The following is a 27,976-nucleotide window of genomic DNA, read 5'->3' as shown; positions in this document are numbered from 1 at the left end:
GAATTCGTAAGGGTTACGCGCGAGCAGCGTTGCGCGTGTTGCGTGTTGCGTGGGTTGCTCGATGAACGGAACTCTGCGGAATGGCATTGTCGGCCTCGGGTGTGCGTTGTACCCAGCTGAAGTTGGTTTTCCGATTATTGATTTAAAGTGCGTTGGACTCTCGCAGTTTTATTAGTGACTGGACTAGTTCAGGTGATAGGTAGAGACCTACGAGACAGTCAACGGACAGTGACACTGCCTTTGACCGATTTCATTTTCCCTGGACATCCAGAAAGCGAAGCTTCACTATAGCACTTTGGGAATCATGCATTTCCATAACGCCCACCTTCTCGGATGGTTTTGCAAACTTCTTGCACTTTTGCTTCTCTTCAACATAGTATGTGTGAATAGCAAGGTGAGTTCCATTTTTAGTCCTGTCTATACCAGGTACTTGTATTTTACTTCGATCAAAGCTGGCCAGGGCAATCTTAATTCTGTTTACACCAACATTCCCAAAGAACTCTGGACATCTTATTCCAAGTTCCGATATAAATAATATGCTCAGAAAGGAAGGGAGATGGATAGAGAGAAATACAATCTGGTATTTCGCGAGCCTACAAGGTGTTAACTACAGACCATTGTCCTTCGTGGCCTGCATAAGCTGAGAGTTTGCCTTTTGTATTCTTTCACCATCAAGTTTGTGTTATAACTAAATAATAATTAGTCGATAGAGCAAGTCGTTGCTTTTTATTGCTGCTAGCCGCGGCTGCAGAACTATGAACTCTAGAGGGTTCTACATAGAGAGATCAAAACTCTTTAAAAATGGTTCCAAACACATTAATCGTTGTGGCGGTTATCTGGCTAATTGGTGTCAGCATCTTTTGTCTTTGTGTGTGTATGTACCTAGACAGGATTTGATCGTCTGTATATTCACTTTCAATTCCTTTGAGCCAAGTACGTCTGGTGAGGCCGCGGCCTTGCCCGTTTATCAGGGAGGCTACTGGATGTTGTCACAATACAATATTCCCACGATGATACCGTTCGCAGTTCGTGCTTGGAATGAACATACAAGAAGTCGCATATATCTCCTTTATCTCAAACAAGAAAATATATAGCGTACAACTGTGAAAAAAATATATATATAAACACTGTCCCGATATTACTCAACTGCCGATTTTAGGAACTCCTCTGCCATGTCTGCAGTTCCGGGTGCTAAAGCGGGGCAGGAAGTGAGTTTCGGAACGATTTCAAAATTTGTAACAGTGTGTGTATATGGGGCTGTTTGCTACATAAAATACATTCACCTTTTATCATCACAGTTTTGTGGAATCCCCCCCCCCCAATCTGCATGTTTTACAAGTGTACTTGCAAACATGTCGCAAGCTTGCATCCCGTAGCCTACATGCACGCACATGCTCAGATCAAAGCAGCGAAGGAAATCATATTTTGGCGTATAATCTGTCGTCTTGGGCAAATCGTCCGTCTGATAGGGCCTGACGACAAACAAACAATCCAATTATGCACACTATAGAAGTTTAACAAATACATAATGGCTCGTTCATTATTCATCCTCATATTGACTCTATAAGTGTTTTGAATTTAAGCCTTTCTGTTTTTCACTTCTACTTTGTTTGTATAGTAAAGCTTTCATAATGGCAAAGGTTAATTTCGATTTTAGTGTTGATGAATATTTGCGTCATTGTATTTATCTTTTGTTTTTCTGTGTCAACTTTGTGAAAATAACCATAATATGCACCCTAATCTACTTTGTCTGCACTGATAAAATGCTAAATTATGTTGTTGTTGTTGTTGCTGTTTTTAATGTACGGCACGGACCCCTTTGAAAATCAGCCCTAATGGTTGAAAGGGCAATCCTTCCCACGAGTGGAGAATGAATGAACAAAGACCTGAAAAGAAAAACTCTCGCAATTTTTTTTTTCCAGCAAAATTTTCGTTCATATTCTGCGGGAGCTCAGACGATCATTAATTCTTGATTAGTCCTGTTCAATGTTCATGACACTTTGTATACTGATACGACCTATATGAACAGTATACGCTTCAATCCCCGAATTCAATATAATGAAAGAACAAAATAATCCGTTTGTCGGGAGATGATTTTAATCGTTGATTAATCCCATTATCCCACAAATCGAAGAGATTATCGCTTTCGCTTCTAGGATATAGATTTCGTCTTATAGGCAGATAGACCCCTTTGAGATTGTTACGTAGATATTCGAGGCAGATCGAAGTCCAACGGATCGAATGGAGAATTAGCTTTCCTTGGAAAAAGACTTGGCGGAAACGCGGGAAAACGCGGATAGATAACCAAAACTGTGAGAAACTGCTAACCCTGTTCACACGGAAGAATTAAGCTTGCTCACATTTAAAGTAGTGTAGAAGAACAGGCCAACTCTTATTCCAATTATTCCAGTAGGTCTGTATGTGTGCAAAAATGTTTCCAAAGTTATACCACTATGAATAATAAGGAAGCCACCCTGTAAATAAACTCTTCTTTTTTTTTTTGGGGGGGGGGGGGGGGGGAGTGGTTCAGATCCGATCAAACATGTATGAAATTCGACCGTAAGCACCATGAATTGACTCCAAACACGTTGTCACACAATGTATGGTGTAAGCTGACAAGTTCGAAACTTAAAAAAGATAAACAAAATAGAGGTAACCTCTCTTCAGATTTGTAATTTGGAAAACATAATATTTCCACAATCTCACAATCTAAGTTTCTGAACAGAATATTTAAGATATTTTCTATAGCAGTTAGTTTGCTGTTCTTTCATTTAGTTTAAAACTTCGAATAGGAACGTTCACATACGGTTGAAGAGAGTCTGAAACGACCCGACTTCATCACGACGCGATAAAGACCAAGGGACGTAACTCCTTGCAGAAACGAGGCAGCGACATCCTTCAATGACCCGTGGAGAGTTGTATATGAGTCGTATAATTATGTGTCGGATAAGAATGTGACGCCGTTTTATCAATCAACAGGGATGAACATATGGCAACATTTCGTTACGTTGTGCACGACGCGATCTTTGCTCGATCGTTACTCATTATGTCGTCAGAGATTTTCTCCTTTTTTTAAAATCTTCGAATGAAATGATGGGATTATCAAAGTTCGGGGTCTTATCAATGGCTGATCTGCCTCTTCCTCCTCCCTTTCCGTCTGCAAATATCAGATGATAGATTGTGAGAATCGATGTGTTTGTTGAAACAGTGAGAAATAATGATTATATGAGTCAAGTTGTTGGCTTCCATTTTTCCGGTTCGTTTTATATTCCACCCTCATCAGGGGCTTCTTGTAAACAGTTCGCAGAAAAAGCAAAAGAATCACTTTTATGAAGAGTGGAATCATGAAATTACAGCGATGCATTCTATTAAACAGCATCGAGACAATAATGGTTCACAAAAGAACATTGATTCATTAAATAATTCCTAACTCTGTCAGCAGTCAGTAACATTTTAGATAAAAAAGTATGGCTTCAAAACAGACTTGAAAGTAACGTCTCGGGTAATAGCAACTTGACTTTAATAACGTCAAATCTATTTTAAAACACATCTACATTTTTTTTGACAAAATTTTTGACAAAATGCGGTAAAATGATTACGTATTAATTCCCTCCTGTTTTTCCGTACTTTTGTTTCGTGGGAAGAAAGGCTATGCGGCCTTTTTGTCCCCTTGAACTGTAAACACATGTTGTTAGACCTTGCCACAAAAAAAAAACCCAAAACAAAACAAAATCAACGGCATTGGTATGGTTATTTATGCCTCAGCTAAACATTTCCACATGTGCTACGTACAGCTAACACACGTACCGCCAACAATGTTACTGAAGTTTTGGAGACCTTTCTCATTACCATTCTTAACCTGCGACGCCAGTGTGCCTTGCGTTCACTTTAGCTCTTTTGTATTGCTTTCGGCTCCTATGGATGAAGGGAAAGAGGAATATGGTACGATTATGTCCAAAAGGACCACACATTTGAAACCTTTACAACGATTTTACTCAAAATGATTGAATATCTGTTAACACTCTCCAGAATTAAATTACTTTGCAGAGAAGAGAATCAAGATGGAAGTGTTGGTAGAATCTCACTCCCTTTAGATCAGGACCCAGGAGACTTTAAGGGTTGATGGGATAAGAGGACTTGAAGACAGGCAAACATTTTGCTCTCTGTGGGGCGGGAAGCTTGGGTTGCTCCCTCGTGTTGACATTGGTTGATGCGCCATTTTGCCTCTGACGATTTCAGCTTTCCACCAACAGCTTGATCTTCCCACACATGTCACTTAGGACCTTATTTTCTAGCTGAGTTCAGATTCAAATTGGGATGAAGAGGTTAGATGCGTGGGTGCTTGGACGAGTGAAAATGAACTGTTCCCAGTCACTTTTGGTCCAAGAGTTAAAGAAACAAGGAGAAATAAATATCCGAGGGTCTCGGATGATGCATAGCTTGTGGTAAGGTCAACGACTCACTTGAGAAACTTCATCAGAAGAAAAGTTATTTTCGTTCAACTTTCTTTATCTATATGAATAAATAAAGAAATGAATGTGACATAAAAGGCCTAGGTTGCCTCCTGGATTAAACAGGAGATACAAGGCAAGACCAGAGACGATGCTGAATGACATCAAAGTACAAAAGTGATGAGTACGAATATTGATGACAATACGATACCAAACGCAACATTTAGCACCTTTGTGTGCTGACACTAGATAATTCCATGAACTTAATCCCTTTTGCTTCTCAAACATCAATAGCGTTCTTGTCGTACTTTATACGTTCATATACAGTCACTTCAGGGAAAGACCCTGCAAAATCCATTTTGTCTTCACATCCGTCGTAAAGATTTGGCAAAGTCATAGTTTCTCATTCTGGGTCACCTGAAGAAAAACAAAACAAAACAAAACAAGCAAGCATGCAAACAAGAAAACAGGCCAGCAATGTTTTCTTAATACAGCTGTTATTTCGAGTATTAAAAAAGAAGGTCTTTACAGGAAAATAATATTGGAGAACCAGGATATACAAAATAGGTCGGAATCTTTAAATGTGGTTAGAACTATAACCTGTTATACATGACTTAAAGGACAAGTTCACCTTCATTACATGTGGACTGAGTGAATGCAACAATATCAGTAGAACACATCTATGAAAGTTTGGGGAAAATCGGACAATCCGTTCAAAATTAATGAATTTTTAAAGTATCTGCGCAGTTGCTGCTGGATGAGAAGACTACTACAGTGTATGATGTCATATGCGTACAACGACATAAAGAAAATAAAAAGAGAATTTCACAAAATTTAACTTTTTGAAAAAGTGTACATTTGAAGAGTTTGTTCGCAAAAACCCATAAGTCCATATTTGCCAAATGGATATATTTGCAATTAAAGGTCAAGAAAAATAAAGATAATAATAATAAAATTTTTGATTCTTTTGACCATAACTTCAAAAATCTACCTTTATATGTAATGACCAATATATCACTTAAAAGGTATTATTCTGTACTTGATGACAGTGATTGTATTTCAAAATCTTCAAAAATGGACTTATCGGTTTTTGCGAACAAACTCTTCATTTCCTTAACTTGTCACAGACGTATCAGAGGTGTATCCAGGATTTTTTCTGGGGGGGGTCGTAATCAAAATTTTTGGACCTTTACCTTTGCGAGGGAGCGGAGCGACCGAGCGGGGGGAGGGTGTGGGAGGGGGGTGTCCCCCCTGCCACGGTAGGGAGTTTTTGAATTTTATATCTTAAAATGGGGCCATTTGGTGCATACAAAAGTGACTTTTTCGGCATGGCAGTGCGGCTTAGAAATAAGGTAAATTATGGCATATTAAAACTAAGTTACGAAATTTACGAGGTTTTTGACAATTTGCTGGAACACCGGTCACTTTTTTTTTCCCTGTTGTAGGCCTATATAGAGTAAAAAGCCCTCAAAAAACAAAAATGTCTTTTACAAAAAGTGGACCTTTTGAAAATTTGGGGGGGTCGTACGACCCTCCCGACCCCCCCTTGCATACACCCATGCGTATGTTAAGGGTAATAATATTCCCCTTGCCTTCTGAAAGAGGGAAGTCAAAAGACCTTTTATTAAGCGAGGAAAGTGAAAATATGTTGAATTTTCTTTATTATTTTCTTTATGTCGTTGTACTCATGTGACATCACAATCTATAGTAGTCTTCTCATCCAGCCTTCAGTGAGCAGAAACTTCAAAAGTGCATAACTCTAGAACTGATTGTCTGATTTTCCTCAAACTTTCACTGATGCGTTTTACTAATATTGCTGCATTCACTCAACCCACATGTCTGTGAAGGTGAACTTGTCCTTTAATACAATCACAAGTTGTTCCTCTAATAACAACATGTCAGCTAGTCGGAAAACGCGGAAAAGATGCTGGGGCTTAAACTCTTTATGGATTTCATTTCCTCAGTCACACCAAACAGGTGTATCCATGTTGTATTAGCTGCCCCAACAGACCGAGTTGTTGCTAACATACCATTACCTGCAAATACATTCATCGCAAATTCTACTTCCGTCATGACCGTTAATGAGTGTGATAAACATAACGACAGGATTTCTGATAATTCAAACTGACGAAATAAAACATGTATCCGGATAATGAACTCATATCCTTCTTTTCTCCGATGTGTCATCCTGTTTTTTCCGTTGTTTTCCCACGATTTTTATCGCAATCAGTGTTTCGTTTCGCTGTCGTAATAATCATAACACTGAGTATACGCTCATTTGAGTGGCATGAGAAACCTTTCGGAGATAGGATACCCATTACTTATCATATCCCAAGTCCACATCTTCAATTGCTGTATATAACTCTCTGCGCAGTGGTAGATGGGGGGGGGGTAAATTGTTGTCTTTTTTAAAAGATAAAATCGATAAATAAGGAGGGCGCACCCCCTTCAAATTTTTCCTATTTTTAAACTAAAAGTATGCATCAGAAGATTGCGCTCAGGTCTTTCTTTTTTGTAGGGGGGGGGGGGGGGCTTGTCAGCAGCTTACCAGGAAGTGGCACCTTGTTTTGTGCCTCTTCCCCTCCCCAACCCCCCCCCCCCACACACACACACACACTTTACAGAATTCCTCGATCCGCCCCTGCTGCGCGCGGATATGATTGCAACCGTTTTATCATAAAAATTATCCTCTATTCGTCGATACACTTATGTATCTACAAACAAAGACTTAACATTGAAAGGTTAGTGTAGCTCACCTTGATATAATGATTAAATCATCAAATTAATCGTTACAAGCCTTGCCATTTTTTTTTTTCACAAGATAACACACAGGGTTGTGCAAGTCTGTCTTTGCTTTCGATATCATAGATTTCTCTTTCAAATCAAGATAAAGAAGTGATGACGGAGACATTAATCAATCCAAAGTCAGTCAAATCAAGAATCACTTTGTTGTTTTGCTTGGGTGCTTTGGTGCCTAAGAAGTACAATGATTTATTATACCATAAATATTGTTTTACAGGTACAATATCGACAACACCAACACTGGATTACTATAGACACATTTTCAATTTTGATAGGCCTATTCATGCAAATTGGAGCACTGATTACAGGGGCGGATCCACGAATATCATTCCGTAAAGACCGGGCGCGTTTAGCAGAAAATTAAAGGGGGCACACGCACCCCCTCCCCATTTTTGTCTTTTTATGTCTTTTGTTTCAACAAAAAATGACGGGGGGGGGGGGCGTGCGCCCGGAGCGGTCCTCCCTGTATCCGCCACTGGATTATATTCCCACTGGGGATAATCAGTATAGTTTGAAATGAAAATACTCAACACAAACATTCAAAGAGGTAATACACTGAAGAAAACTGCAGTGTGAAACGCAATTATTTCAACCTCAAGTTTACAATATACGTTCCGGGTTTGTTTGGTTTGTTTTGTTCTTTTTTTCATTTCTTGCCAACAGCAAGTTTGTTGCAAATGTTTATTTTAGACGATTGACATTTCCTTATTTTTTTCCTCTATTGTTTGTTGTAGATACCATCTTCTTTATTGTATCAACTAAAGGATGTTCATTCAGTGGACGATCTTATGAAGATGGTTGACGTACATCTGAACGAAGGTGAGGCCTTAAACTGCATATTTTACGCACTCACTATACCATCAGTGGGGTAACTGGTATGGGAAATAATGCTATAATTTTCATATTCGTTGATATTTTACGTTCTTGGTATCGATCTATGTAATGTAATGTAATGTAATGTAATGTATGACATGATTTATTAGTCGAGGAATGTACATGAGAAATAAAGTGCTCATCAGCACAGAAGTTGTACATGATTACAATTCTGTAGTATTGTACACTTCCTATAAATTTTGATAGGCCTTCATGTTTTAAGATTATGTCATGCCAACTGAGTGACAATAAACTTGATGCGTTGAATCTGTTTGTTATAGATTTCATTGTATGGAATCGAATTTGCAGCCGTCATTTGCTTCTTTATTAGACATTACTTGAAATGCATATGCAAATTATTTAAATGCACTATTGTATTGTGAAACATTAACAACAGTGAAACATTACATTGTTACCTAATCTACATGTATCTTGTGAAAAACTATTGTGATTTGGCTAAGCAGCCATGAACAGTTGCTTGAATATACCCTTCGAATTGGTTAATAATGATGATGATGATGGTGATAATAATCATAATAATCATTATAATAATAATAATAATAATAATAATAATAATAATAATAATAATAATAAAAGATTCGGGATTTTTTTTTGTGTGTGTGTGGTTGTCAGGAAAAATATAAAGGTGTGCACATACATCACAAAAAAAAAATAATAATTGTGATTGTGAACCGGTCAATAGCTTTAGTCAAGTGAACTCTACCACTTGTATAGGAAGTATTCCTTTGTAAGCGCAATGAATATTCAGGTATTTTGTGCGTGAGAGCCGAAGGAAGGACTTTGTGATAACATTGAAACTTTGTGTCTTTAACCCCCTAGTTCCTCTTGCACCATCTCGCATCATCCACCCTACGGTAGATAGACGAATACCGCCGAAGACAGTGCCGATCACCAGTCGGCAGTCTTCGGAAGAGTCCGGAGAAGACGAAGATATCCCCATCCAAGACCTGATTACTCGCACGCCGTCACAGTCCATTCTCAAAGAGGATCAAATCGGTAGGTAAATCCTCACTTGCTTACATCACCCTACATAAGCACTTATGCACTTTTATATAAAATGGTGATGTCTTCCTATGAATACGTCCAATTAAATGCCTGTTGCCCTCTGCTTCTTAAATCAAACACCGACAAGGCAACTTAAATGTGCGAAAATGATGATTGCGTTGATGTATTATGTGTGTGTTTGTGTGTTCATAAAATGATCTATTATTATAGGCATTATAGTTTTACACAAATGCCATTGAGTTTGTGTCTGAATGGTCTTACGGATACGTCTGTCAGTGGGTCGGTTATATGAGTAGTAGAAAACATTAATTTGATTTCAACTTTCCACTGCATTCGCATAAAGCCGTGATGTTTTTTTATGTTCATTCGTTCCATTTTGATTTCTTGAATGAGCTCATCCAAATCTGGCCAATGTAATGTTAATTAATTTCGACTTTCGTTCGCAGGTCTTCCACGGCATGTATCATCGCTTTCCAGCACCGATTTATCAGCTGGTGAGAACATCCATGCCTTACTTCATATCTTGAATTTCTCTTATAGTCTATACATTTTCTTCTCTCTCTTTCTTCTGGGAGACATATGTTTTGTTTGGTTTGTTTGTTTGTTTTTTAAGATCTAGTTCATTGCATAGACGCTTTTAATATTTTCTGTTTTGTTTTCTAGAATTATGTCATAATTATATTCAAAGTCACGTACCTGAATTGCATAAGGTTGTATTTGAAAGTTTTGTTTCAAGACTATTTACACTATCTTGCTTATAATTGCATTATGTGTAAACAATTACCACGTATTCCAGATATCAATGTATGTGTTTTGTGTCATGTTTATAAGAGAAAGTATAGAAATAAATGTCAATGTCAATTGTCCATTGTGTTGACGTCGTAAGGACACGACTACACGACATCAGTTAAGCAGAAACTCGGGGGGGGGGGGGGCATTTCATGAAGCAGTTTGGTCGGATATTTTTCTCACAAACTGTTACAAGCTACTGAAATCCTTGCATCTGATTGGCTGAGAGCAAATTTGTCCGACAACTTTGTCGGACAAAATGCTTCATGAAATGCCCCCTCGGTGTCACCTTTTCAATCTCGCACGCCAATGTCCGGAATCTTTAGGGAGAAAGGGAAGTAGTTTCTGGATGTGAAAGACAGCTTGTGTGACAAATTTTGAATAAAGCGCTGTAGGAATATAATGGGGAAAGAACTTACAATGTCGATGTGAAGGCAAATGGGAAATTGAGTAAATATTACGAAGTTAAGTCATTTCTGCTGCTGTTTGAGTGCGTTCAGAAATATATCTGCACTTGCCATAATGCAATGTAATAACCGATTAGGAGAGATTGTAATTTTGATATTAACCCTTACCTGTTGGTTTTGTGAACATGTTTGCAAACGCGCGAATCGCTGCGACATAATACTGAATGCAACCGAAAGCAGTATGACTGCGTCCAGGATTTTTTTTTTTAAAGTCAGCTTGTCAATGGTCGGGGGTAACTAGCGATAAGCCAGCGACTTTTATCGATATTTTATTCTTTTATTCTAAAATTGTTTCTGAACTGGGAGTTTTTAATTATGATATAAAATGTTGTTCACATTATCATTGTAATTATACATTGCTGCAGGGCAAAATTATTTATTTAAAATGGTATGCAGTGAAAATTCGAGAGGGATATTCTATTTCTGTTCCAGACGATGAGACAGTGTCACGTAAATAATTTCACGGGTATACGAATGACGCGCCCACGTGCTGGATGAGAGTTAATCATGTATGGGGCTTGTGATGAGCTGTCATACCAATAATCAACAAGTCGAGTTCGCAACTGCACCAAAAAAACCCTCTAAGAAGAAGCAGCTTTGCCCTGTCTGATGTTTGTTTGTGGCGCGAAAAGGAGTGGGCGTATTAGTTTGCGGTCGGAATGACAAATGAAATCGACTCGTCTTTAGGGGGGACACGATAGTCTAATAAATCGTGTCACGTTTGGTGTCAAGGGGGCTAAAAGATTTAATTATGAAAGAGTGACACTCATCTACCCCTAAAATAAAGACATTTGAAACGTTTTTTATCAATGAAAAAAAGGATGGGATTTGTCAAGTGGGTGGGTTCTTTCTTTACTTTTACTTTTGTTCTAATGTCGCATTGATGTCTCTTCGCTCTATTTCCCCGAAGGAATTATATATCTTTTGAGGTAAACAGCGATGATGACAATCAGAATATTAAGAGGAATCAACTGACATAGAGCGTATCGCTATCGTGTTCCATTCATTACAATATTCCAACGAGGTGTAATAATTTCTATTTGATTCCATTATCATGACCCTTTATAAACCCGTGTTTAATTCTCATTTCGTCGAATGGTCTGTGCATCACGAAACTCATAGTCTCTCATACAGGTTGATTTTCCAACAATATTAAAGTCGGAAACTATGCAATTTTAGTACTCTTAAGTTATTGTGTTAGTCTGAAAGAAAGCATTGGGTTTCGAAGCACAGAATAAGCAAAATAAAGATTAGTACATGTTCAATATTGCATTTTTTCCTCCGATTCGACATCCAATTTTTATGAGTTGAATAGACTTATATAGGCTCAGAATATTCTGATTAGAATTAAAGTTCAAAAGAATACTCGGCGATTCTTTTTTTTTTCTTTTTTATTCGTATGGATTTTTTTTTCGCAGTACGCGCTACCTTTGATTACAATTCAACTCTAATACTTAGTTCAGCTTAGTTATCTGATAAATAAGATTGTTTCTTACCGCAGATGATAACAAAATATAGATTATGATCTCATCAAGGGGGGCGTGGTGAGTAAAAAAAAAAAAAATATTGTTCGCTCTAAATTACAGATGTTTAGATTTGTATTTATTTATGTCAGTATTCATGCAAGCAAAAAAAAAAAAGAGAGAAATACAAAGAATAGTTAAACAAATCTTATGATGTCAGGCATACCGCAGAGACAGTACGTGTAAAAAGAATATTATATGCATGAATACGGAAGGATTGTGCCATTCAGCTGTATCTAAAGAAAGACTACTGTTCTTTATGGGATCCCGATAGAATAGATACGACAAAAGATTTTCCTATGAATAATTAACTCAATCAAAAAAAAAAAAAAAATGGATACATAAATACGTACACGTCCTTCTCTTTTTTCGTCTTTTTCATCGTTCCCTGATCGACATTACCCACAACAATATCAGTGGCCGAGCTACCGACGTGCATTCCCAGGCCGCAGGTTGTCGAACTACCGGTTGGCACGGCGGTCGATACTAGTGGGAATGCGGTATACTGGCCGCCCTGTGTCACGGTCAATCGGTGCGGAGGCTGTTGTTCCACCGAGCTTCTTCAGTGCGCCCCGAACAGCAGTAGACAGGTTGATGTACAGGTGAGGGGGGTGCATGGTAGCACACCGTCAATCATACCACTGGAATGTTGTGGCTTAGAGGAAGGGGAGACGAACAACTCAAAATTGAGGACAGCGGTTCGAGTTCCTCGACAGAAGCGGCAGTGCCGCCCTCATACTGTGAACTTTGACCTCACAACCTACCCTGTAGGAGATTACACCATTAGGGTTCGAGGTTTTGCTTACGCATATCATTACATTGCTCTTACGTGTATAAGTGTTTGATTGTTTACATACGTATTATGTATATCATTGATTGTTTCTTTAAAGACGTCAAGACCGAACATGAAATAGCGCTCCTATACTCAGTATTTGAATTACCATTTATGAAAGAGAAAGTCAGAGGGAATCGCTAATTTGAATGATCAGACTTGTAAGTCATCTGAATGATATATAAAATTGAATACCAAAATTATAGAAAAGATCAGATATATTACCATCGTTGTTATAGTGATCATTGTTATTATTACTATTACCTCTGTGAGTTTTTACTATTTCTTTTTCATTTTTATTATTTATTATTATTATTATTATTATTATTATTATTATTATTATTATTATTATCATTATTATTATTATTATTATTATTATTATCATTATTATCATTATTATTATTATTATTATTATTATTCATTCTCATTATGACTGAAAATCAACAGGTGTTAAGTCTGATGTCGAACCCAGACGCTACCCAGCTCCAGTTTGCTGGTGTAGTGAATCTACAGGTCCACGAGGACGTGTCTTGTGAGTGTCAATGCCGCACGAAGCCCTCCGACTGTCATCCTACGAGAGAGGTGAATATTAATCTGCTTGTTTGGCTGGTCTTAAAGGAAAAATCCAGTCCAAATATAAGATAGTCTCATGAAAAAGAGTATAATCTTACGAGTTTAACGGTAAAAATTTGACTAAAATCGGATGAAAAATAAGGAAGTTATGAAATGTTGAAGTTTTGCTAATTTCTGCAAAACAGTTCTTACACAGTGGATATGAATTTGCAAATGAGTGAGCTAACCATGTCATACTCTCACAATTTTCCATTGATCATGTCCAAAAGTAATGACGAAAATTCAATGCTTCTGTCATTGAAGCGTGAAACATGCTATTCCTGGTTGTATAATTTCTGAATAGTGATCAGTTAAATATACCCGGATTTAAGCCTCGGGCATAATAATTTACGTTTGATTGAAAAACTGGACATTTCAAAATTTTAAGTACAAACTATAATTGATATGGCAAGATGTGAGGGAATGACATGCTCACTTTGCGATTTGCATATCAATTTAACTGTTCAAGAACTGTTCCCCCCCCCCCAAAAAAAAGCGAAACTTCAAAATGACATAACTTCCTTAGTTTTTCATCCACTTTCGATCAAAATTATACCGTTGAACTCATGATATTCTACTCTTTCTTATCAGACTAACTTACATTAATTTGACTGGATTTCCCCTTTAAAGAGATGGTGTAGTTTTGGTAGAGACGGGGGATTCAGATTTAACTTTTCGTGAGATGATTAGAAACCACTTCTTTATGAAATATCAAAGAGCACATAGTATGAGGAATTCAAAATTTACTTCAACATTGTCAATTGTTGGTGAAAATCATATTTTTTAATGGCTGAGATATCCAAAAATAAATTTATACAAAGTGGTCCTAATGACAGATGGGTCCCACCTTATGTTAGGACCTCTCGGCTTTTGGATATCTGTCAACCATTTGAAGCCAAATTTTCATTAAACAAACTTTGAATTCCTCTTAGAATTGTATGCTCTTATCATATTTCACAAGAGGTTTCTCAATAATATCTCACCAAAAAACAAACAAAAAACAAACAAACAAACAAAACCCACCGGAAACCTGAAGCCTCATCTCAACTAAAACTACCATCCCCTCAGCAATGAGATTCTAGGTGAGCTGCCTCCTTAGATTTACAAAAAAATTATTATTGGCTGATCGGCAGTGTCATCTGTACAGAGGAGGCGACGTGCTTGAATTGCACGTGAGCTCTTAAGAATAGACTGTCTCCTATATAAATGCAGCTTGTGTCACTTATTTTTTGCGATTGATAAATTGTTGTATCAACCTGGTTAAAGAAACAGGCTACCTCACGTCCATATCGCTTTTTTTGAAGTAAAACGGTGTAAACAGAAAAAGGGAAATTTTCCCACAGACGTCATGCTTTAGTGAAGGGCAAAACTGTTGAGAGAAAACGTCAAAAACGTTCAAAAAAAAAAAAAAGGAAATATGATTTTTCTTAATGTTTAATTCTATTGGCGCCTCAGCCATTCTCATTGCTCTCATTTTATCCTATGTACAATGTAGATTACAACATAAAAAGTGTTCTACTGTTTCAATATTGCTATCGATAGAAATGCACAATTGCCTTTACAACATTAAAAGCCATTTGTGTGTGTAGGTGTGTGTGTGTGTGTGTGTGTGTACTCGAATTTTGTTTGTTCTCATTCTAATTTCATTTTCATTTTTCAATTTTCATTCTAATCATTCTGAATCTTGACACATTGCTGATATTGCAGGTGTACAGGAATTGTCAATGTGAATGCGTCGTAGAATACGAGTGTCCCGCGGGAATGGTGTGGGATCCACTACGGTGTGACTGCGTTTGTAACGTTCCCTTGAACGAGAGGTAAGTTTGATCGGGGTTCTTCAGTCAGAGTTTGATATGTTCTGATAGACAGAGAACAGGAAATCAATCGCGTGGGTACTGTAAAGACTACGTTCAGTTAACTGTAGTCAAATGGCTACATAAACCACTTCAGGGTATCTTAAATCACTTGTCAAGATGTGACTGATATTACGACTAGGTTTCGTTCTGAAGAAACAAGATTGTATTTTTCTAACAATCGGGTTTTTTTTTTGGTATATGTTCATTTATTGTGGTGTTGCGCACAAGAAGCAAACGAAGAGATCACTTTGACAAGCAGAATCTAAACACTGCGAACGTCCACATAAACGGTTCCCAGAGTGACGAATGTGGTTGCCGTGACTACTGAATGAGTAACAACCGTTTTAGCTGATAACAACCACTAGAATGGGATGTTAGATATCTGTACACATCTGTACATAATATTGGGACGGGCTGGGAAAACTCCATGTGAACAAAAACGACTATATACAATTCCCTCTGTCATCCAGCGACCCACATAACCCTGACATTTACCGGAGAGGTCACTCCTCGGCGGTCCCATGCCCCGTTGCCTGGAGACTTCATTTGATGCAATTTTCTCTCCAAAATCATACTTCTTATTCCGAATTATACGAGGAGTCCCAGGTTATATTCAGAGGTCGAGACATGTCATACCCTGACAAGTGAATGGGACACTGATTTATGATTCGAGAAACGTTTGGTAGGATACAAACCACTGAGTTTGGCTGTGTTTACCAAATACCAATATGAAGTCGAAATGAGCAACCCAGACCCGACCCCAGAGGGAGTAGGCACTGTCTTCCAATCTTAAGAGCCTCAAGCTGGCTCTCAACGGTTCGGTCTATATCACATCTGCAGAGCTTGGCATAAGAGTTATAACTGTGGTATATTCAGCGGTTAACCCTTTTTGTGTCACGGACTTTGGACAGTGTGCACAATGATATGTTTTTGTTTTGTTGTTTTTTCTGCGTCAATTGACACTCCTAGCACACAAAACAATAAAGAGAAACTCCACTCATGTTGAGGTTAACTTTCATTTTGGAAATAAGACGAAGAGTGATACAAGTTTTACAATTCACAAGCATTTAGGAGCGATTGTCCAGTTTAAATGAAACTGCATCTCCTCCATATGTATGTAGGCCTATATATATATATATATATATATATATATATATATATATATATATATATATATGTAATTTACGTAATATTGACTGAATGTACATACAAATAAAGAGTTTGACCGCAAAACGGGTGACGTACGATCATTTTCAAACAATTTAAAGTTAGTCCATCATCAGACAGAACAAAGTAAAATCTTTCCAATGATGATTCTTCTGGTGCGAGTTTCTTCACTTTGTCTCCCTCTTTCAATGATTCTTCTGTTGCATAAAATGGGAAGTTCTTGAAGTATATTCCATGATTAAAGAATATCCCATGTTGTTGTTTTTTTTTTTAGCTGGTTTAATCGCAAATAATTATCTCAAATTGATAAGAGTGGAGTTGACTCGTTTTGCAACCAAACTCCTTAAGGGGACGGTACAGTATTGGTGAAGATGAAAATTGGGCTTTAACTTTTTTGCGAGATTCCAAGAAAACACTTATGAAATAGTACAGAGCATACCATGTAAAGAGGAATTCAAATGTTATTTGATGAAAATCGGGTTTGGTATAGCTGAAACATCCAAAAACAAAGTAAAACAAAACGATCCTAATAAAATGTGGGTCCCACACTTTATTAGTATCACTCTGTTTTGGATATCAGCCATTTCAAAATCAATTTTCATCAAATAAACGTTTAAATGCTCATGGAATTACATACTCTTTCATATTCCATGAGAAGTTTCTCACTATCTCACCAAAACATTATAAACATTATACATAACATACGTACATATATACATTACTTGTAAAATACTGCGCACGGTTTTCGACCTTATGCCTCGATATCTATCTACGCCGCTTCCACACTGCATCCGGGCAACCCCATGACGTCACATTTAATCTCTACATTCCCACAAAACCACCACTACCACCTCTCCACCAATATTACTACCACTACCGCCACTACCGCCACTAATACCACTAACACCACATCACATCTCACCACACCCAACAATGATAATTATCATTGGCAATGGCCCAGAATAGGCCATGTGTCACTCCGTGACATCTTAATTATATGTACGCTAGATATATTGAATTTGTATGGCCAAGTGAATAAATAAACAAATAAATAGATAAATAAAATATAACATAAAAACATAAATGAATAAATAAATAAATAAATAGATATCTTTGTAAATAAGCCTAAACAGATAATGATGATGATGACCACAACAATGATAATAATAACAAACATTCAAATGCATGCACCAAAAAAAAAAAAAAAAAATCAATTAAACTCGACATTTCTCGCTTTTTGACTCCTGAGTTGACTACTCATTTATCTGACTCATTCCGACAAACTTTTCGAAAACGCAGAACTCCATTCTCCGGACTGACTGTAACCATGGTAACTCACCTTGTATCACCCCTAAATGTAATATTAACGCTAAATGTAATATCGACCCTAAATGTAATACACCTTAACCCTAAATGTAATAACAACCCTAAATGTAATACGTTTTAACGCTAAATGTAATAATCGAGTCAACCCTAAATGTATTACATGTAATACCGATTATGATACCAGCTTCTATAACCTCTCCCCCTAAAGCTATCATCGCTTTGTTATTTCTGTTCTACATTAACTTGATGCAACGGAAGTTGTTTTGTTCTTTTTATTTAATGTAAACAAGCAAATCAATTGAGATAGCATTAGCTTCCAAATTATTTGAAAACTTGTCAGGCGCTAACACGTACAACTTCAAATAATGTGACTATTACTAGTAATTGCTGCTAAATCAATATCACTTTTTAGTATGAAAACACAAGGGACCTTGAAATGTCATAACTTTCTTATTCCATTTGGAACTTTATCATATTCAGTGTGTTACATTTCAAGTTGTTTGTTGAAATGTTGTTATCTAGGAAATGATATTTCACATTCAATACTCTGTGCTACTTTGTCCCCAGAACTTGTCGGAGGCGGCAACATTTCGACGAGGACCTGTGTGGGTGTAAATGCTTAGACAAGCATCATGAGCGCTGTCTGCCTCCCTCTACGTTAGATCCACACACATGCAAGTGAGTAAAGAACAACATGATGACAATAACAACAACAACAACAACAATAATAATAATAATAATAATAATAATAATAATAATAATAATAATAATAATAATAATAATAATAATAATGATAATAATAATAATAATAACAATACTTACAATAACAACAATAATGATAATAATAATAATAATGATAATCATCATAAAAATGGAGTCTTTTAATGCGCCATGTCTGTCACAGGGAGACACTCCTGGCGCAGAAAGGTGAGACCTCCAATTAAAAAAAAAAATAGTGTTTTAATAGTAAATATTTCTATGAAAGAACGTCAGAGATGAACTGTACAAAAAATGACAAATAAATAAAAAAACACACAGAGCAATACAAGTTTAGAGGGTATAGAAATTTGGTATTGAACTCTCCATCCCCAGAAACAAGACAGATACTATTTTAACTCCAAAGATGGAATGTTAAGGAACTCTGAAAGTTTACTTATGGGCCATTATAAACATAGGATTCCCAATGTTTGTTAAACATTTCAAAGTGAATTATATGTATCCGTATCTAGGGTAGTGAGGTATTTGCAGTATAAGTTTCGATACATCATCTTTTTCGCCATAATGATGAAATTCTTTTTGGTGATAGTAAATTGATCAACATTAACTAAAATTAATTAATTCCCTCTGGTCATCCTGTAAAAATAAAATCTTTTTATCACATGATTTGCAGTAAGTTGGTTGTTATTTTGATTAGATACAAATTAATTTCATCCCTTAACAGCACTCGATATCTGATCGAATATTATAGATAAAGCAATCATGTTTTTACTACATTCAGGATTTTCACGAATTTCAATGTAGGCCTATACCAATGAGAAGAAAAGAAAAAACCACATATCTATGATTAGAGAAAGCCTTATAAACGTGATCCCTCAAATGAGAAACACGGAGTCTATAGGGATTTGTCTCAGTGATGCTGATGACTTTCCCTCTCTCTCTACTTAAATAAATATCTAAGTAGATATCTTATTATAATTATGCTATCAGAAATATATACGGTTCATGGGTTCACGAGGCTAAGAAATGACGTCAAACATGTGCTGTGATACCTCATGTCTTCTAACGATGAAAGTGTGTGTTTATCAATAGCTAGCTTTAGATCTGCCACGCGAACGCTATGACGACGCTGTCTCCCGGGTTGGACAACAGAAACAGCTGTCTCGCGCTTGTGCAAAGCACTATTTTTTTATTTTTTTTTTGCCTAATCAGCGTCGTGTTAGCGTTCGCGACGCAGATCTACAGCTCGTTATTTTTTTAAAGACATCGTAGACACGTGAACACTGCCAAATTATAAGATTTGTGTTCACTTTGTTCTTTGCCAGGTGTCTATCGAAGAGACGAAGGCGTGGGGTCGTCAGGTCTTAACCCACAGATGTTTTCAGAGGACAAACAGTGGTATCGCTCTACGGAAAGACTCGATCTACTAAACCGAATGCTTTTTAGTATTAATAGGACATTTCTGTTTGCTGTTCCCCGCATCTCTGCTGAAGAGACCTGATCGAATGGCGAGAAGAAAGCCAGTGTGGTAGCATTATACAGACGAACAAGAGTGGGTTTTATGTGTGCTGTTCGCGCGCTGGCGGCCAACTTGCGTCAAACCCGCCAGGAATCTCTTATTTACGACAAACACCCATCAACAGCGCAACATGGAACAGGCTGGAGGGCATGTGATATTATATTGATGCTTGGATAGAGTCAAGTTCAGTTCTTATTGTCTATTAGGATGATGCTATTACTCTGTTTATAGTGACAACATTTACGTAATTGTACCGAATAGATTTCCTGAAAAAAAAAAGTGCAGATTTGAAACCATGACAACACTGTTCTTTTTTGCAATTTTTCTTTTCCTTCTCACTCTCTATCACACAGAGACTGCACAGCAATATGGAGTTAACATTAGAAATAAAACAATAGCAACCAACAACAAATACATTAATTACTCCCAGATGCAAGGACATGATTATTATTATTTCTCTTGAGTCTTTTTTTTTTTTTTTGGAGATTCACGGTTAATTTACTCTCAGAGAATGATATTACAATACAAGACCTCCTCGAAAAAGTTCATTAACCCTATATATGTGCTTTGAGTGCTAGCCGGCACAAAAAAAACCCATGTGGGTATCAACAGTGTCCAAATTCCTTGACACACAAAGGGTTAATAGACTTTAAGGTTGCACTTAATATTGCTAACATAAATATATTACGGCAATCAGCGTATAAGAGGGTAGGAAAAGGGGTAAATCCGCATAAATTCCTCATGTCATTGATAAAGACATTGGATTCTCGTACAAAAGTGATTTCATGTTTCTAAGCAGATCGCTCTCCTCTTGTTTCAAATTACGCTTTGATAGTGGTCCGGACTTCATTAAAAGTTGGGAGTAGCTTTGACCACGATCTGTTCTTGAAACGTTCGAAAACATTCGAGTCTTAGCCCCTGATGGCGCACTTCCAAGATAAAGAGTAACCTTTGACCCTATGGTAAAGCCAATAAGCCAGTTCGGGGTTAGCTCATGGACACATCGGTACAAATGACCTTTCTTCTTTCTCAGTTGATTAGGCACTCCACAATTCTTCAAGCGAGAGAAGGTATTTCAGCTTACCCGACGTAACAATTTATGGAATTCATCAGTCATGTTCAAACAAAGAATGAACTTGCGTAGACAAGGTGACCAGAATGATCCATCAATTAGCACTTTGGAAAGCATCCATTTCATTATTTTGCATTGAATGTATTAACAATCTTTTTCTATTGATATTGTCAAATACCACTTTTGCTGTCAGGTGGATGTGCTGGCAAGCACCACTCATAATGATCACTTGAATAATCATTACATCACAGATGCTTATCTCAGTGAATAAAAAACCAACATGCTCTGCCGGTACAGATGACCTTTTTCTGCTCATGCTCAAAGTGGAACCCCGAACTGGCTTATTGAAAGACGCATTTTGTATTCAAGGAATATTAAAGCGTGTTTCAAGAATTCTTTCATTTGTCACTGATAAATGGCGTCAATCATTTGAACTAAAAGTTGATTCGGCACTTGCTATTAAGTAATGAGAAATATCGAAAGTCGCACAAACAAGAAATCTTGACAACCATGACAACTGAAGGATTTTCTCACGCTTTATTGTCCAAATAGAGGAAATGTATATATTTGTACCCTCCATAATCATCAAGTCTTATGATTGGAATATCTTGTACTATATTGAATTTTGTAAATATATAACTTTATTTGAATTGTTCCTTACTATTAGCACCCAAATGAAAACTAAGATACCCTATAACCCTTAAACATCACTGGACTGTAGTTCTTAAGTATGCGTGTTCTATACTACACTAAACAAACAAGGTTATTCAACTGAGTCCACGTTATAGGAGCTCGCGAAAATGATCATTTCTTTTGATTTATAATGAAAATGCTCCGTTTACAGATAAAATACTGTCAATAGACACGATAGACGTAAAAAGATTGCATGGAATTATAAAAATCATGACGGAAGAACAAGTATTGCTGTAGACATTTCAGTACTGGTGAAATAGATAGTTGCCTGAATAATGTAGCAATAACTGCATGATTGAATTAGATAATCGCCATGTCTTAGTGACTGACGGTATACTTCTCTTTTATTATATCAACTCATAATATACTATACTATGCACAATTTTCAGACACAGTATGAAGTGTACTCTGTAATCCAAGGGGGCAAAAGTGGCGAAATGATTATTTCCGCCTTGTTACAAAAATTCTTCTTCATCAGAATTATGTCTGTGATTGTATTTATGTCAGTCGAAGTACCTCTGTATGTACATTGCAAATGTAAAGCACAAATATGACAAGAAAACATTAGCATAAACATGAATGAATTGGCTTGTCTTTAGCGTACGTGATAACACGCTCTGCGTAGAGCAAGCGATCAGGATTATAATATATTTCGTTATTCCGAAGGTTCATCAATCCGAAATGAAATAAGCTTCATTACTCCGAAGGTTCGTTAATCCGAAAATGAAATAAGGTTCGTGAATACACGCCCTCTTTTCATTTTCGGAATTGCGAATATTGGAAATATAACGCCAGAAATGTTCAGATTACAAGTCCTGTATCATTTTCGGAAAGACGAACATGGAGGCATAGGGAATTTGTGTGTTTCGGAATAACGAACCTTCGAAATAATGAACGTTATTATCATTTTCGAATTTACGCACCTTCGGAATAACGAACGTCACCCCGCATAACATGTTTGTATAAGGAGGTAGAGGTGATAATTCTTGACTCCTATACTGACTCCACTCGTGAGTGTTCAAAAAGCAAAACTTTGAGCGCGTGTGTGTGAGTGTGTGTTATTATACTCTTTGAAACCTCTTTCAACGCGATATTCTAAATGTCACAAATGGCGAATTGAATTGTCATGTTGGGTTTCAATGGCCTCGTCGTTTTAATAGTTCCTGGTCCAGTCCAACCAGGGACCTGGTCCTGTTGTGCAGAGTGGTCACCCAGGCCATTCTAGACTGGTCCTCAACCTCATCGAACAAAAGATGACCGCCTCGTGTATCTGCATTATGAATTATAACAATAACAACTAGTTTAGTATCGTCTTGTCACAGACCGCTCACGCAATTTGTATACATATCAATCAAAGATGTTTCTAATTTTGAAGTCAACAAGTTAGCAGTAATAAATACAAAGCGGGTTACTTCCCTCGATTATGTCATCCAGTCGCGGCCTACGTGTCATGCAACATAACTTATAAACATAAACAACCCACATACAAACAATCGCTCACACGTGCCCATACACACATCGGATAAGTATAAGAGCAAACTCAATATGCGGTTACAATCCCAAAATATGGAAAATGATCTATTATATGGATTGAGATATGTCAGTCACATATGAAATGAATATCATCCTAAAGGGACGGTATAATTTCGGTTTAGATGGGGTTTAAGTTTTTCAACATTGTTTGATGATATTTTTTTTTGAAATAATGAGAAACCTTTTAGGAAATATGTACGAGCATATATATCACTGAGAGGAATTCAAAGTTTATTAACATTAAAAGTGGTTTCTAAGTATCTCGCAAAAGACAAAAGCTGAATCCTCATCTCAACCAATACTGTACCATCCCTATATAGTACTGACGTAAAAATGAAGATGAAGATCTCTAACGTCTGATGATAATCGCACTACAAGAATTTGAACCATATTCCTCATTCAGGGGGCGATGGGGGTGTGGGACTTTTTATATACGAAATTTGTCAGTAGGAAGATTATCAAAACTTGGATATCTCAAGTCAAGACCCGCAGTAACATCGGAGCTTTGCCAGTAAAACTTTCATGATATCATTATTTAATTATTTCCCTCAGTAGCGCCCTATAGTATGCCTGAATAATTATGAACATAATTCCGATGCTCGATTTTAAGAGCCTGTCTAGTATTTTTTTCAGACACTTTTTTACTTGAATGAATTTGAAATCATAACTATTTTTTTTGTTTTGTTTTTATAGTGGTTTGAATCTCCAATATAAAAAACAACAACCAACGAATGACAATTGTAGGTCTTATTTCTCTCGATGAATACATGATACACATGGATATGCAATGATGTCACGCGTATACCTCCAAATACGTTATAATTTACTGTTAACCATCAAATTCTGGAAAAGTTTGCTGCAGGAAATTATCTTGTGTCATTCTCAAAATGGCACCTCGGAATCTTACCTCTAATTTATAATATATAAAAAGGTTAGATTTATTTGGTTGTTTTTCATTAACTTTACACAAACTCAGGACCATTAATGATTCTATCAAAATTCAAGAGTGAAATAGGAAATTAACGAAGTGACAATTTTAATCATCTGAGGAAAAAGTTTCTTGGCTGATGACACAGGTAACTGATAATCATCCTCCCCTAAAACAAATGTAAACAAACAAACAAACAAACAAAACAAACATCACAGAATAATCTGAAAAATACAAACTCATAAAAAAAAACAATTTATTCTAATATCATTTGCAAAACAGGTGCGTATTTTAAGCAGTAAGGAGTTCTCACCCGATGCTAGCGTGATGTTGGATGATGTGATGTTTGCCCAGAACGTGTCGTGATCTTTGGCCACGGATCCACTGCAGAGAAACAAGAGGGATTAATTATAATTAGTTAGGGTAAGAGGGCTCGACAGAGTATCTGAGGGTCACATATAAGCCTTTTTACATTATATATATATATATATATATATATATATATATATATATATATATATATATATATATATATATATATATATATATATATATATATATATATATATATATATATATTATATATATATATATATATATAATATATATAATATATATATAATGTAAAAAGAAGTTTTTACACGGAGTTTTCATATATATATATATATATATATATATATATGTATATATACATCATGTAAAATTTTGAAGATATTCAGCATTCCCAGCACGTTTCTGTAAGTTTTAGTTAGTTTACGAGTAATTTTCCCATTTGAGGACTGTTGCAAGTCTTGATGTTACACAGTTAATTATTCGGTTCATTTTAAACTTTTCAACACAGTAACACTCATTCAGCATAAGCTTTTTTTTTTTTCCAAAGGCTCCGTGCATAAAATCATAACATTTTCCACTTTAAAGTACAAATGAATGAAACGAATCACAGGAATATCAAAACAAACCCCCCCCCCCAAAAAAAAAAAAAAAAAATGCTATCAACATAGGAAATGAAGACAGAAAAGATACGCAAGGGTACTTGTCGCCATAATGATGCCTTAGGTATTCTTTTAGTGTGTACTCACAAGAATTGGATGGTGCCGACAGGTTGTTTGGTGGACCAGGTAAAAGTCATCCCAGACTGCTTGGGACCAGGGTTGGAGTGGGTGACGCTGTCGTCTGAGACATTACAGCCGAGGAGTTTGGAGTTTGGCGGCAAATCGGTAAAATTACCCACCGGAGTCCCTCCGCCACCAGCCCGCCGTGCCTGGATCATAAACCCTGTGAAGACTTCCTTGGTCTCTATGGTTACTGGGATGAACGGAGTATGCGGGAGAAACAACGTGACGCCCTTTAGCATATCATTACTTACTCCGTATATACTATTGACTATAGAAGGTCAATATTTTTCAACCGGTGGGCCGCGAAGTTCCATCCGATTGGTCGCGATATCGGCCAAAGATTAATTGGAAAAGATTTTCCGTATTTGTATTCGATCTATGCTGGGCCTTGACAACATATTACAGGAACCAAAGTGGGCCTCGGGTTATACAAGGTTGAGAAGCACTGTACTGTAGGTCATACAAGTCGGGGTACAGTTCTTCTTCTTCCTGGTGAGTGACCGCAATCAACATGTTGATTATTCTGTCACTTTGTCGGGTAGGCCGGTATTACACGGAGCAGTAGATTTTGAGTTTAACAGCAATATAATTTGTTTCTTTGAGTAATAGATAATCCCAAGAATTAATAAAAGTTCATAATAGAGAATAATAAGTAATAAATTAATAAAGAATTTGATGTTTGGATTACTCCTGTCTCGAGGCCCAGGACACAAAGTTGTCGATGGTGTTGACCCTCGTCATTCAGTGAAGTGTCCACAAACACTAAGTATATTCATGTTGCAATCATTATAATATGCTGGTTGTTTTTATCCCTAATTCACATTTTAGAACTATTTTGAAGCACTAAAACTGGATTTTCTTTTCTCATCTGCAAAATCAATGATAGCATGGGGCTTTATTCATATAAATACAGAGTATCATTAACAACAAACAACAAAACTTAAGTCATTCTCAATTTCTCAAGTCTGCAAGTTGCTCTTAACCATCCCCTATTTAGAAATTAGAAATCTCTTCGCATGGATTTTTTTTTCTAACCCTGCAATTCGTCCCGTAAAGTGCTAGTAGGAAATTAATGCCACCACAGAACAAAATCACTACAAATCTCGTTCAGTAAAGACGGCAAATTGATATAGAATGTATGACTTAATTATTAATACTCAGTGAAGTACCTTCGATCTTTTGTCCCACTTTGTACTCCTTAGCGTTCACTACGAACGAGTATGGGGAAGGTTTCGGCTGCGGCGATATCTGAGATTTGTCCTGGGCGTGATGGGACGGCCTAGCCAAGGCACAGGCCTGCTTTGGCGCCCCGGTGGGGTAGGCCCAGCTCTCCCTGCCTACCAGTCCTATAGCAAGCAAGAAGATACAGACAAGTCGAAGTAGGTCCCAGGTTCTGGAAACCGCCATGGTGTTGAGATCATTGATTTCAAAGCGTGAAGGATCGACAACGGATTCAATCTAATCAGAATGGACACGGCCAGAGTTTGGGTCCTGCAATGGAATTTTGTGCTGGAGTCACGAGGTGCAAAACTTCACCTTTGGACCATGAGATAGACATTCTATAATCTGTACCATTATACAAACGAACGTAACTTCTTAATAATCACGGACGTCTTGCAAAGGTCAAATCACGGTATATTTATGTTTTTTTTTTAATATTTATATATTATATTTATATATTTATATGTATATTATCTTGACACATCATATATGCTCAATCTCCCCCCCCCCCCCCCTCTCTCTCTGTCCTTGTTATGTTACATGATTGGTCGGTGTTACTAGAGAGTTTGTTTGTTTGTTTGTTTTTTTCTATCCGACGATGGGCCTTCTTTAAAAATACAATAAAAAATGGCTCTCGGCCGATTTCGCGATTAAGTTCTTCATACACGATATGATATAGGCTCTTACATGGATGTTCTATAGATATAAACATGATGCTTACAACGATACTAAGAGTAGCTTTATATTGGGTGCTAATATAAACAAGAAATTTTTAAGTACAGAAGTCTTGATGAACTCTGTGGATTATGAAGTAAAATACACAAATAGAGTATGGCAAAGTCCGGTCAAATTTGCTGACGATGATAAGCTGCTATCTATAAAACCCAATTTGACCATGTGGGGAGAATTTATAGTGTTTTCATCTTTTATGACACCTAGATATGGTTTTACACACATTGTAACTGCTTGTATTCATTAAGTTAGGCATATTTTAACTTTTATTGAGGGATATTTAATTTGTATGTGAAGCCTAATGCTCCACCATTGTGACCCTCGTGCAAAGACAGAGCCTGTATCTGCGATCAATAAAAGAGTATCATTAAAGTTCGTTTATAGGCCCACATGATAATAAAATTGATTATCGTTCTACTCATGTTTTTGTTAACAGCATGCTTAAGTTCATTTTCAGTAAAGAGAATAGAGAGAAACACACAATTGCCCCCCCCCCACAAAAAAAGAATGAAATAAAAACCGTGTTTCTGATGAATAAGATAGCAATTGCAACCCTTTTGCCAGTTGGTATCAGTGTTGCTAATCAAATTGTAACATAACACAAGTTTAAGGATAAAGGCTTTCCTTCTTAAAATGACTTTGTTTTCATTCACAGTAAAAATGCACAAAGTAGGTAAGTTTGACCTTTGTGAGGCGACGCCTTTGATCATCAGCTCCAGGTG

General features: G+C 36.9%; 2 protein-coding genes across 2 annotated transcripts; one reads left to right on the top strand and one right to left on the bottom strand.

The window, feature by feature from the left end:
* The first annotated feature begins 266 nt into the window (after positions 1–266).
* On the top strand, positions 267–19,942 carry LOC140234908 (uncharacterized). The gene is made up of 9 exons (XM_072314948.1): positions 267–394; positions 7,988–8,082; positions 8,986–9,143; positions 12,349–12,533; positions 13,211–13,345; positions 15,083–15,192; positions 18,292–18,402; positions 18,629–18,651; positions 19,767–19,942. Exons 1-9 carry the CDS (start codon positions 305–307, stop codon positions 19,940–19,942), a joined length of 1,083 nt encoding a protein of 360 aa, XP_072171049.1. The 5' UTR covers positions 267–304.
* Positions 19,943–22,861: 2,919 nt separating this feature from the next.
* Positions 22,862–26,708, bottom strand: LOC140234904 (putative defense protein 3). The gene is made up of 4 exons (XM_072314945.1): positions 26,471–26,708; positions 25,266–25,491; positions 24,500–24,570; positions 22,862–22,995 (listed from the first exon to the last, which is right to left on the bottom strand). The coding sequence occupies exons 1-4, from the start codon at positions 26,706–26,708 to the stop codon at positions 22,862–22,864; spliced, it is 669 nt and encodes a 222-aa protein (XP_072171046.1).
* Between the last annotated feature and the right edge of the window lie 1,268 nt (positions 26,709–27,976).

The sequence above is a fragment of the Diadema setosum genome, chromosome 11 (assembly GCF_964275005.1).
Source record: "Diadema setosum chromosome 11, eeDiaSeto1, whole genome shotgun sequence".
Lineage (NCBI taxonomy): Eukaryota > Metazoa > Echinodermata > Echinoidea > Diadematoida > Diadematidae > Diadema > Diadema setosum.
The sequence above is the reverse complement of the archived record's forward strand: the minus strand, read 5'-3'. Positions and strand labels throughout refer to the sequence as shown.